The sequence below is a fragment of the Ranitomeya imitator genome, chromosome 2 (assembly GCF_032444005.1).
Source record: "Ranitomeya imitator isolate aRanImi1 chromosome 2, aRanImi1.pri, whole genome shotgun sequence".
Taxonomy (NCBI): domain Eukaryota; kingdom Metazoa; phylum Chordata; class Amphibia; order Anura; family Dendrobatidae; genus Ranitomeya; species Ranitomeya imitator.
In genome coordinates, this window is record NC_091283.1 from 601076431 (window position 1) to 601090040 (window position 13610).

The window sequence follows — 13610 nt, forward strand, 5'->3', positions numbered from 1 at the left end:
AAAAGTCCACCTGTGTTCATTCTAAGTGTCTGTCAGCATATACACACCTTTTTTTGAAAGGCCTCAGAGGCTGCAACACCATTAAGTAAGAGACACCACTAACCAAACAACACCATAAAGACCAATGAGGTTTCCAAACAAGTCAGGGACAAATTTGTTGAGAACTACAAGTCAGGGTTGGGTTATAAAAAAAAATAAATAAAAAAATCCAAATCTCTGATGGTCCCCTAGAGCACCATCACATTCATTATCATCAAATGGAAAGAACATGGTACCACAACAAACCAGCCACGAGAGGTCCGCCCACCAAAACTCTCACCCTGGGCAAGGAGAGCATTAATCGGGCACAAAAACCAAAGGTAACTCTGAAGGAGCTGCCGAGTTCCCAAGCAGAGACTAAAGTATCTGTCCATAAAGCTCAATAAGCACTCAATAGAGGTGACCTTTATGGAAGAGTGGGAAGAAAAAAGTCTTTACTTACACATGAAAATTGTAAGGCTTGTTTTGAGTTTGCCAAACATGATGCTGTGGTCAGATGAGATCAAAATTGAACTTTTTGGTCACCAAGGTAAACGCTTTGTCTGGCTCAAACCAACACAGCTGATCACCCCAAGAACACCATCCCCACATTGAAACATGTTGGTGGCAGCATCATGCTGTGGAGGTGTTTTTCAACAGAAGAGATGGAAAATTGTCCTTGAGCTAAACCTGTTTCAGTCTGTCAGTGATTTGAGACTGGGACGGAGGTTCACCTTCCAACAAGACAATGACCCAAAGCATACTGCTAAAGCAACACTCAAGTGGTTTAAGGGGAAACATGTAAATGTTTTGGGGTGGCCTAGCCAAAGTCCAGATCTTAATCCAATTGAGAATCTGTGGTAAATGTACCGTCACACTCAGCAACTTTCTAACAATCACGACCAGCGATACGACCTGGCTGTGATCATTGGAAAGCCCTTGTGTGGTTGCTGGAGAGCTGTCACACAGACAGCTCTCCAGCGACCAACGATGCCGAAGTCCCCGGGTAACCAGGGTAAACATCGGGTTACTAAGCGCACACTCCTCCTGCATCCTGTGTAAGTGCCGGCCGTAAAGCAGTGCGATGACATCACCGCTGTGCTCTGATTTACGGCCGGCCGGCGCTGACACAGGATGCAGGAGGAGTGCAGGGAAGTGGATGCCGGGGGACGTGACAGGCACCGGAATGTGAGTATGTGTTTTTTGGTTTTTTTTTACATTTACAATGGTAACCAGGGTAAACATTGGGTTACTAAGCGCGGCCCTGCGCTTAGTAACCCGATATTTACCCTGGTTACCAGTGAACACATCGCTGGATCGGCGTCACACACGCCGATCCAGCGATGTCAGCGGGTGATCCAGCGAAGAAATAAAGTTCTGGCCTTCTAGCTCCGACCAGCGATGTCACAGCAGGATCCAGATCGCTGCTGCGTGTCAAACACAATAATATCGCTATCTAGGACGCTGCAACGTCACGGATCGCTATCGTTATCGTTGTAATGTTGTTCAGTGTGAAAGTACTTTGAAGATTGCTGTTCACCAGAGGAAACCATTAGTAATGAGTGATCGAGCTCATATGCTCGGACAACACCCGAGCATGCTCGGTTAAGATGTTATCCAAGCATGTTTGCTCATCACTAGAAACCATCTAACTTGAAGGAGCTGGAGCAGTTTTGCCTTGAGGAATGGGCAAAAATCCCAGAGGCGAGATGTGCAAAGGTCATAGGGATTTATCTAAAGTGACTTGCATCTGTAATTGCAGTAAAAGGAGGCTCTACAAAGTACTGACTTTAGGGGGGTAAATAGTTAGGCACACTGAAGTTTTAAGTTACTTTGTTCTATTTGTTGTTTGCTTCACAATAAAAAGAAGATAAAATGTTCACAGTTGTAGGCATGTTCTTTACATGAACTATTGCAAACTCTAAAAAAAACAGTGACATTCCAGGTTGTAACCTAGCAAAATACGAAAATGCCAAAGGGGTGAGTACTTTTACAAGCCACTGTATATAGGAACTCCCTGCAACTGCAAGATCTCGAATGAGAAGTCATATCAATTAGTGGACAGAGGGTAATCCTTATGTCCTAGATTGAAAGAATTGTCCCTAATTTTCAGAAGATTCCCTAGAAACATTATGGGATTTGCAGTGAAAAAAGCAGCAATCTGCGTCTGCTGCATTTACTGGAAGGCAATGCCCATTTTGCTTGAGGGGAACAATCAGCTTAATAACAGGGGAACAATCTGCTTGATAAAGGGTGTTGATATCCTTAGACCTCACCCTTCCTCATTACACAAATATACATCACCTGATCTGCTTCATCCAATAAGGTATAATAATAATAATAATAAGCGTCTATACAGCTCGGAGATGGAAATAAATAATGATTTGGTCAAGTTACTCTCTTGCCTAATAATTTTGCACACAGTGTAGATGACCTTGGTATCTGTTGTTGTAGCCTGGCACAACTTGTGGGCACAGATTCATTAGCCTTGTATTTTTTAATTATTAACTCATATGCTAGTATGGCTGAGGTTTATTCATCTTTGTGATATCATTCTGGCATTTAAACACATAGCTAGGCTGCGCTAACAAGAAAAAGAAGATTTCAGCCTGTCCCACTGATATCAGCAGATCCATGGACAATCTATGGTTTATGGGGGCCATCAAAGTAGCCATCAGTTTGTGGGCTTCATATATTTATCCCACTCACCACGAGGCTCATGTTAATATTATCAATCCTGATTATATATGAAACTGGTTTCCTGTGATTGTAGCAGCTAATATTAATCTTGAAGCAAGATTCTTCACGTGTGCAATTAAGCTGTGCATGATAACCGTGACTCATCGCATGGGCAGGGCAGTCATATCAGCCAACATGCGACCTTTTTTAGCTTTTCGTTAACCACAGCACTTTAGAAAACATTGACGCCTACCATTTATTTCAATGTCAATGGAAAACCCCAAAGAAACCTAGAGTGTAGGTGAGATTGGCAAGTGATAATATCTGGGCCTCTGAAGTAATACATTGTTTAGAGAAGTAATCTGTTGACTGATCTCGATTATCTTGATATTAAAGGTGTTGTCTCACCAGGATAACCAGTTAACCCCTTCCCGACCTGTGACACAGCGTATGCGTCATGAAAGTCGGTGCCAATCCGACCTGTGACGCATATGCTGTGTCACAGAAAGATCGCGTCCCTGCAGATCGGGTGAAAGGGTTAACTCCCATTTCACCCGATCTGCAGGGACAGGGGGAGTGGTAGTTTAGCCCAGGGGGGGTGGCTTCACCCCCCCGTGGCTACGATCGCTCTGATTGGCTGTTGAAAGTGAAACTGCCAATCAGAGCGATTTGTAATATTTCACCTAAAAAACTGGTGAAATATTACAATCCAGCCATGGCCGATGCTGCAATATCATCGGCCATGGCTGGAAACACTAATGTGCACCCACCCCACCCCACCGATCGCCCCCCCTAGCCCCCCCGATCTGTGGTCCGCTCCCCTCCGTCCTGTGCTTCGCTCCCCCGTCCTCCTGTCCGCTCCCCCCGTGCTCCAATCACACTCCCCGTGCTCCAATCAAACCACCCCGCACTCCGATCCCCCCCCCGCACAGCGATCCACCCCCCGTGCTCCGATCCACCCCCCCCGCACAGCGATCCCCCACCCCGTGCACCAATCCCTCGCCCCGTGTTCCGATCCACCCCCCCGTGCTCCGACGAACCCCCCCGCCCCCCGTGCCCTGATCTCCCCCCTTATACTTACCCGGCCTCCCGGTGTCCGTCCGTCTTCTTTGCTGGGCGCCGCCATCTTCCAAAATGGCGGGCGCATGTGCAGTGCGCCCGCCGAATCTGCCGGCCGGCAGATTCGTTCCAAAGTGAGTTTTGATCACTGAGATAGGTTATATCTCAGTGATCAAAATAAAAAAAATAGTAAATGACCCCCCCCCCCCCCCCTTTGTCACCCCCATAGGTAGGGGCAATGAAAAAAAATAAAGAATTTTTGTTCCACTAATGTTGGGGTAAGAATTAGGGGTAGGGGTAGGGTTAGGGTTAGGGGTATGGTTAGGGGTAGGAATGTCCACATGTATTCTGGTCCTCTGCGGATTTTTCCGCAGAGGATTTGATAAATCCGCAGTGCTTAACCGCTGTGGATTTATCGCAGATTTACCGCGGTTTTTCTGCGCATTTCACTGCGATTTTACAACTGCGATTTTCTATTGGAGCAGTTGTAAAACCGCTGAGGAATCCGCAGAAATAAGCGACATGCTGCGGAATGTAAACCGCTGCGTTTCCGTGCAGTTTTTCTGCAGCATGTGTACAGCGATTTTTGTTTCCCATAGGTTTACATTGAACTGTAAACTCATGGGAAACTGCTGCGGATCCGCAGCGTTTTCCGCAGCGTGTGCACATACCTTTAGAATTAGGCTATGTGCACACGGTGCGGATTTGGCTGCGGATCCGCAGCAGTGTTCCATCATGTTTACAGTACCATGTAAACATATGGAAAACCAAATCCGCTGTGCCCATGGTGCGGAAAATACCACGCGGAAACGCGTTGTATTTTCCGCAGCATGTCAATTCTTTGTGCGGATTCCGCAGCGTTTTACACCTGTTCCTCAATAGGAATCCGCAGGTGAAATCTGCACAAAAAACACTGGCAATCCGCGGTAAATCCGCAGGTAAAACGCAGTGCCTTTTACCCGCGGATTTTTCAAAAATGGTGCTGAAAAATCTCATACGAATCCGCAACGTTAGCACATAGCCTTAGGGTTAGGGTTGGAATTAGGGTTGGGGTTAGGGTTGTGGTTAGGGGTGTCTTGGGGTTAGGGTTGTGATTAGGGTTACGGCTACAGTTGGGATAAGGGTTAGGGGTGTGTTGGGGTTAGTGTTGGAGGTAGAATTGAGGGGTTTCCACTGTTTAGGCACATCAGGGGGTCTCCAAACGCAACATGGCGCCACCATTGATTCCAGCCAATCTTGTATTCAAAAGGTCAAATGGTGCTCCCTCACTTCCGAGCCCCGACGTGTACCCAAACAGTGGTTTACCCCCACAAATGGGGTACCCGCATACTCAGGACAAACTGCGCAACAATTAATGGGGTCCAATTTCTCCTGTTACCCTTGAGAAAATAAAAAATTGCTTGCTAAAACATAATTTTTGAGGAAAGAAAAATGATTTTTTATTTTCACGGCTCTGCGTTGTAAACGTCTGTGAAGCACTTGGGGGTTCAAAGTGCTCACCACACATCTAGATTAGTTCCTTTGGGGGTCTAGTTTCCAAAATGGGGTCATTTGTGGGGGATCTCCAATGTTTAGGCACACGGGCTCTCCAAACGCGACATGGTGTCCGCTAATGATTGGAGCTAATTTTCCATTTAAAAAGCCAAATGGCGTGCCTTCCCTTCTGAGCCCTGCCGTGCGCCTAAACAGTGGTTTACCCCCACATATGGGGTATCTGCGTACTCAGGACAAACTGGACAACAACATTTGTGGTCCAATTTCTCCTATTACCATTGGCAAAATAGGAAATTCCAGGCTAAAAAATCATTTTTGAGAAAAGAAAAATTATTTTTGATTTTCATGGCTCTGCATTATAAACTTCTGTGAAGCACCTGGGGGTTTAAAGTGCTCAGTATGCATCTAGATAAGTTCCTTGGGGGGTCTAGTTTCCAAAATGGGGTCACTTGTGGGGGAGCTCCAATGTTTAGGCACACAGGGGCTCTCCAAACGCGACATGGTGTCCGCTAACAATTGGAGCTAATTTTCCATTCAAAAAGTCAAAAGGCGCGCCTTCCCTTCCGAGCCCTGCCGTGTGCCCAAACAGTGGTTTACCCCCACATATGAGGTATCGGCGTACTCGGGAGAAATTGCTCAACAAATTTTAGGATCCATTTTATCCTATTGCCCATGTGAAAATGAAAAAATTGAGGCGAAAAGAAATTTTTTGTGAAAAAAAAAAAAAGTACTTTTTCATTTTTACGGATCAATTTGTGAAGCACCTGGGGGTTTAAAGGGCTCACTAGGCATCTAGATAAGTTCCTTGGGGGGTCCAGTTTCCAAAATGGGGTCACTTGTGGGGGAGCTCCAATGTTTAGGCACACAGGGTCTCTCCAAACGCGACATGGTGTCCGCTAAAGAGTGCAGCCAATTTTTCATTCAAAAAGTCAAATGGCGCTCCTTCCCTTCCAAGCCCTGCCGTGCGCCCAAACAGTGGTTTACCCCCACATATGAGGTATCGGCGTACTCAGGACAAATTGGACAACAACTTTCGTTGTTCAGTTTCTCTTTTTACCATTGGGAAAATAAAAAAATTGTTGCTGAAAAATAATTTTTGTGACTAAAAAGTTAAATGTTCATTTTTTCCTTCCATGTTGCTTCTGCTGCTGTGAAGCACCTGAAGGGTTAATAAACTTCTTGAATGTGGTTTTGTGCACCTTGAGGGGTGCAGTTTTTAGAATGGTGTAACTTTTGGGTATTTTCAGCCATATAGACCCCTCAAACTGACTTCAAATGTGAGGTGGTCCCTCAAAAAAATGGTTTTGTAAATTTCGTTGTAAAAATCAGAAATCGCTGGTCAAATTTTAACCCTTATAACTTCCTAGCAAAAAAAAATTCTGTTTCCAAAATTGTGCTGATGTAAAGTAGACGTGTGGGAAATGTTATGTATTAACTATTTTGTGTCACATAACTCTCTGGTTTAACGGAATAAAAATTCAAAATGTGAAAATTGCGAAATTTTCAAAATTTTCGCCAAATTTCCGTTTTTATCACAAATAAACACAGAATTTATTGACCTAAATTTACCACTAACACGAAGTCCAATATGTCACGAAAAAAGAATCTCAGAACCGCTAGGATCCATTGAAGCGTTCCTGAGTTATTACCTCATAAGGGGACACTGGTCAGAATTGCAAAAAACGGCAAGGTCTTTAAGGTCAAAATAGGCTGGGTCATGAAGGGGTTAAAGGGGTTGTCCAGGGTATAGATTCTAATCACTGACTTCATCCTTTTAAATCCCTCTTCTCCAGCACTGCACTACTATGTTGGTCCTCATAGGCCTCTATTTACAGCAGTGACCTGCTATTTACATACATGAATGCTGCTGCCAATCACTGGTGTCAGTGGTCCTCTGCGACACAACCCAGCATTACTGCCAAGGCTGTTATCTGCCGTGGTCATATAGAGGTAGACAGTACCTCCTGATTGTCACAAGGAAGTCAGGAGATGCCTGGGGGTACCAGAGAATCAGGATTGGAGCTGTGGGGGACTAAGCTGCTCAATAATACAAAAATGAAAGAAAATTATATATATACATATATATATATATATATACATATATATATATATATATATATATATATATATATATATATATATATATATATATATATATATATATATATATATATATATATATATATATATATATATATATATATATAGGACACCTTCTCATTTAAAGATTGTTCTGTATTTTCATGACTCTGAAAATTATAAATTCACACTGAAGGCATCAAAACTATGAGTTAACACAAGTGGAATTATATACTTAACAAAAAAGTGTGAAACAACTGAAAATATGTCTTATATTCTAGGTTCTTCAAAGTAGCCACCTTTTGCTTTGATGACTGCTTTGCACACTCTTGGCATTCTCTTGATGAGCTTCAAGAGGTAGTCACCAGAAATAGTCTTCCAACAATCTTGAAGGAGTTCCCAGAGATGCTTAGCACTTGTTGGCCCTTTTGCCTTCACTCTGCGGTCCTACTCACCCCAAACCATCTCAATTGGGTTCAGGTCTGGTGACTGTGGAGGCCAGGTCATCTGGCGTATCACCCCATCACTCTCCTCCTTGGTCAAATAGCCCTTACACAGCCTGGAGGTGTGTTTGGGGTCATTGTCCTGTTGAAAAATACATGATGGTCCAACTAAACACAAACCGGATGGAATAGCATGCCGCTGCAAGATGCTGTGGTAGCCATGCTGGTTACGTATGCCTTCAATTTTGAATAAATCCCCAACAGTGTCACCAGCAAAGCACCCCCCACACCATCACACCTCCTCCTCCATGCTTCACGGTGGGAACCAGGCATGTAGAGTCCATCCGTTCAACTATTCTGCATTGCACAAAGACACAGTGGTTGGAACCAAAGATCTCAAATTTGGATTCATGAGACCAAAGCACAGATTTCCACTGGTCTAATGTCCATTCCTTGTGTTCTTTAGCCCAAACAAGTCTCTTCTGCTTGTTGCCTGTGCTTAGCAGTGGTTTCCTAGCAGCTATTTTACCATGAAGGCCTGCTGCACAAAGTCTCCTCTTAACAGTTGTTGTACAGATGTGTCTGCTGCTAGAACTCTGTGTGGCATTGACCTGGTCTCTAATCTAAGCTGCTGTTAACCTGCGATTTTTGAGGCTGGTGACTCGGATAAACTTATCCTCAGAAGCAGAGGTGACTCTTGGTCTTCCTTTCCTGGGGCGGTCCTCATGTGAGCCAGTTTCTTTGTAGCGCTTGATGGTTTTTGCAACTGCACTTGGGGACACTTTCAAAGTTTTCCCAATTTTCCGGACTGACTGACCTTCATTTCTTAAAGTAACGATGGCCACTCATTTTTCTTTACTTGGCTGCTTTTTTCTTGCCATAATACAAATTCTAACAGTCTATTCAGTAGGACTATCAGCTATGTATCCACCAGACTTCTGCTCAACACAACTGATGGTCCCAACCCCATTTATAAGGCAAGAAATCCCACTTATTAAACCTGACAGGGTACACCTGTGAAGTGAAAACCATTTCCGGTGACTCTCTTGAAGCTCATCAAGAGAATGCCAAGTGTGCAAAGCAGTCATCAAAGCAAAAGGTGGCTACTTTGAAGAACCTAGAATATAAGACATATTTTCAGTTATTTCACACTCTTTTGTTAAGTACCGTATATACTCGAGTATAAGCCGAGATTTTCAGCCCACTTTTTTGGGCTAAATGTCCTCCTCTCGGCTTATACTCAAGTCATACCCAGGGGTTGGCATGGGGGAGGGGGAGTGGGGGCTGTCTAATTATAGTCACCTACTCCTGGCGCGGTCCCTGCAGGTCCCTGGCTTCCCCGGCGCCAGCAGCTTCTTCCTGTACTGAGCGGTCACATGGTACCGCTCATTACAATAATGAATATGCGGCTCCACCTCCCATAGAGGTGGAGCTGCATGTTCATTACTGTAATAAGCAGTAACGGTGACCGCTCAGTACAGGATGAAGCTCTGGCGTTGGGGAAGCAGGGACTGCACTGCGCCAGGAGCAGGTGAGTATAACGGGGTGGGGGAGCGCTGCGCTGCACGATATTCACCTGCTCCCCGTTCCGGGCGCCGCTCTGTCTTCAGCAGTGACGTTCAGGTCAGAGGGCGCGGTGACGTGGTTAGTTCGCCCCCTCTGCCTTGAACGTCACTGCAGAAGACGCGGAAGATGGAGTGGCGCCGGAACAAGGAGCAGGTGACTATTGAAAGTATCGGGGGCCTGAGCGACGGAGAGGTGAGTATGTGATTTTTTTTTTTTTATCGTAGCAACAGCAAATGGGGCAAGTGTCTGTATGGAGCATCTATGGGGCTATAACGTTTGTGCAGCACTATATGGGGCCATTACGTTTGTGCAGCACTATATGGGGCCATAACATTTGTGCAGCTCTATATGGGGCCATAACGTTTGTGCAGCACTATATGGGGCCATAACGTTTGTGCAGCACTATATGGGGCCATAACGTTTGTGCAGCACTATATGGGGCAAATATCTTTATGGAGCATCTTATGGGGCCATAATCAGCATTTGTGCAGCATTATATTGGGCAAATGTGTCTATGGAGCATCTTATGGCGCCATTAATAACCTTTATGCAGGATTATATGGGGCATATTTTAATATGGAGCATCTTATGGGGCCCATCATAAACTTTATGGAGCATTATATGGGGCTCCTGATTCAATATGGATATTCAAAAACACTTAACCTACTGATGTCTCAATTTTACTTTTATTGGTATCTATCTTTACTTTTGACATTTACCGGTAGCTGTTGCATTTCCCACCCTAGGCTTATACTCGAGTCATTAAGTTTTCCCAGTTTTTTGTGGCAGAATTAGGGGGGTCGGCTTATACTCGAGTATATACGGTATATAATTCCACATGTGTTAATTCATAGTTTTGATGCCTTCAGTGTGAATTAACAATTTTCAGAGTCATGAAAATACAGAAAAATCTTTAAATGAGAAGGTGTCTCCAAACTTTTGGTCTGTACTGTATATTTCTTTAATTTACTAAATAGTGTGAAAAATGCATAAGCTTGTTGCTATATATGATTGCACATGATAATTTTTAGAAACCTGAAATTTTTTAAAATTTTTAACACCTTGATTCTAGTGTTGGATCTAAAGCATGTGAAAGGAGGCAAAGAAGATAAAAAAGGAGGAGGCATTAAGGAAGATAAAAGGACGCCTGGTGGAAAAGAAAAAGATGAGAAAAAGCATGGGAAGACTGTAAAGGACAAATTGGAGGTATATTGAAGCTACATTAGTACATTGTGTATATATTTGTCTTTTAGGATATACTTTAGATAGTAAAAATCTATAGATCTGTACTAGTGATAGAACTATTTCCATCTTCTGGCAGATTAGAAAATATCTATCACTTTTTTGCAATGCCTGATTTCCTGTAGCCCCAGAGAAAGTCTCTATACCGAGTGTAGAGACACGGCGGGTCGGCGGGCACCCCAGTCCGCTAACCAGAGCCAGATGGACCAGGGATCGTCCCACTGAACGACCGCTCTCCTTTCAAACGTGGGCATTACGCTACTCAGACAACACAGGGTGAGGGTTAAACAGTGTGGCAATACTTTAGTGAACCACAAAACAGGCAGATAACACAAAGCATGTCAGGGTCATGGCATGGCCTAGCCAGTCTCCAGACTTGAACCAAATAGAAAGTCTTTGGAGGGAGCTAAAGCTCAATGTTGCCCAGCGACAGCCCCAAAACCTGAAAAATCTGGTGGAGTGGGCCAGAATCCCTGCTACAGTGTGGGCAAACTTGGTCAAGAACTACAGGAAACGTCTGACCTCTGTAATTGCAAGAAAGATTTCTGGACCAAATATTAAGTTCTGTGTTTCTATTGTATCAAATACTTATTTCAGCAAATAAATGATGTAAAAATCATACAATGTGATTTTATGGATTGTTTTTAAGATTCTGTCTCTCACAGTTGCAGTGTACCTATGATAAAAATTACAGACCTCTTCAATCTTTGTATATGGGAAAACTTGCAAAATCGGCAGTGTATCAAATACTTATTTTCCCCGCTGTAACTACAGTAGGTACAGATTTACTTCTGATTCCCCAACTACATTTACTGGAATTATGTTCTCAGAACCAACTTCTCTTATATTTTCCCAAGGAAAGTTAAAAATTGTGATAGACAGTGATCAAAATAACAAAAAAAAATGTACATCACATCCCCCTTAGATAAAAATTCTAAAACAAAAAAAAAATGGATTTTTTTCTACTCTTTGCAGTTATGGTTGTGATTATGGGAGTGTTAGGGTTGGAGTTAGAATTGTTTTTTTTCCAAAGTAAAAAAAGAAATGATGACGATATGACGGTTAGTATTAAGGGCAAGTGCTCGCTACTTGAGTTTGCATCATTTAAAAAAAAAAGAAAAAGACTACATATAAGACAAATATTCCTGACAGTCACCCTTAGGTTTTTGTCCTGATGAAGAGGTCATGTGGGACCTTGAAACGCTTTGACTGGAAGCCAATAAAACACCTTCGATTTTATCCAGCCATCGAGCTTATATCAGCAGTGCATTGAATGACACCTCTCCTTCCTGCTCTTCATATTAATAGATACACCAACTAATTATCCTATATTACAGCCATATAGCAAGAAAATGTAGGAGCACCAAAAGAAATAAGCTTTACAAAAAGCCAGAGTATGAATGGTTAAAAATTATAAAGTTTACTCAATGCCCTAAGAACAATATATTAAAAATATCCAAAAAACGGTGAGAGAGAGAGCACCGCAGGTATACAAGAGGAAGGTGGGTTCACCCAGATAGTGGATGAACATTAACAAGTACTCAAGGAATTATTAAGACATCATATACACACAGTATCCTCATGCATGTATTATAACCCCAGGAAGGGGATACAGGTAATAATCAAAGGTAGGTACAAATGTCAATGAGAAAAACACATAATGTGAAAAGGTATATAGCAACGAATATACAGTTTGTTCATACAGATCTGGCAGCTTCACATCTATATTAAAATATAAAGAAGGCATTGTTGCCATCTGAAAAAAAGGCTGTTAATAAAATGCAGAGCTATCAGTCAGGCATGTAAAGAAAGAGAAAAAGGGTATGCAGGGGAGTACAAACAATTTTAAATAATGGAGTACATAGTCCCCTGGACGAAGCATTTCATTGCGAAATGCGCGTCGGATGTGGTGGGTCCCCAGTCGTCATTCTTAAAGGTACAGTACCTTTTACTATGTGCTCCTTTGCAACATTTTTTCATTAACCCCTTCATGACCTTGGGATTTTCCGTTTTCCCATGTTCGTTTTTCGCTCCCCTCCTTCCCAGAACCCTAACTTTTTTATTTTTCCATCAATATGGCCATGTGAGGGCTTATTTTTTGCGGGACGAGTTGTACTTTTGAACGACATCATTGGTTTTACCATGTCGTGTACTAGAAAACGGGAAAAAATTCCAAGTGCGGTGAAATTGCAAAAAAAAAGTGCAATCCCACACTGGTTTTTTGTTCGGGTTTTTTACTAGTTTCACTATATGCCAAAACTGACCTGCCATTATGATTCTCCAGGTCAGTACGAGTTCATAGACACCAAACATATCTAGGTTCTCTTTTATCTAAGTGGTGAAAAAAAAATTCCAAACATTGCTAAAAAAAAAAAAAAAAATTGTACCATTTTCCGATACCCGTAGCGTCTCTATTTTTCGTGATCTGGGGTTGGGTGAGGGCTTATTTTTTGCATTCCAAGCTGACGTTTTTATTGATACTACTTTTGTGCAGATACGTTCTTTTTATCGCCTGTTATTGCATTTTAATGCAAAATCGCGGCGACCAAAAAAACGTAATTCTGGTGTTTCTAATTTTTTTCTCGCTACGCCATTTAGCGATCAGGTTAATCCTTTTTTTTATTGATAGATCGGGCGATTCTGAACACGGCGATACTAAATATGTGTAGGTTTGATTTTTTTTTTTATATTGTTTTATTTTGAATGGGGCGAAAAAGGGGTGATTTAAACTTTTTTTTTTTTTACTTTTGCCATGCTTTAATAGCCTCCATGGGAGGCTAGAAGCTGGCACAACTCGATCAGCTCAGCTACATGGGAGCGATCATCAGATCGCTCCCATGTAGCTGAAGTCCTGCATTGCTATGAGCGCCGACCATAGGGTGGCGCTCACAGCTAGCGGGGATCAGTAACCATAGAGGTCTCAAGGACCTCTGTGGTTACTATGCAGACGCATCGCTGACCCCCGATCATGTGACGGGGGTCGGCGATGCACTCATTTCCGGCCCGATGTCCGGAAGCGCCGGTTAAATG

The 13610-nt window shown here is 43.1% G+C and overlaps 1 protein-coding gene across 2 annotated transcripts in view; it reads left to right on the forward strand.

The window, feature by feature from the left end:
* The window catches only part of MYCBPAP (MYCBP associated protein), a 121901-nt gene that overhangs the window by 69073 nt on the left and 39218 nt on the right, over positions 1 to 13610 (forward strand). For both annotated transcript variants that reach the window (XM_069752400.1, XM_069752401.1), the window contains exon 17: positions 10411 to 10544. In XM_069752400.1, the coding sequence (XP_069608501.1) occupies positions 10411 to 10544 (134 nt within the window). The remainder of the gene's footprint in view (positions 1 to 10410; positions 10545 to 13610) is intronic.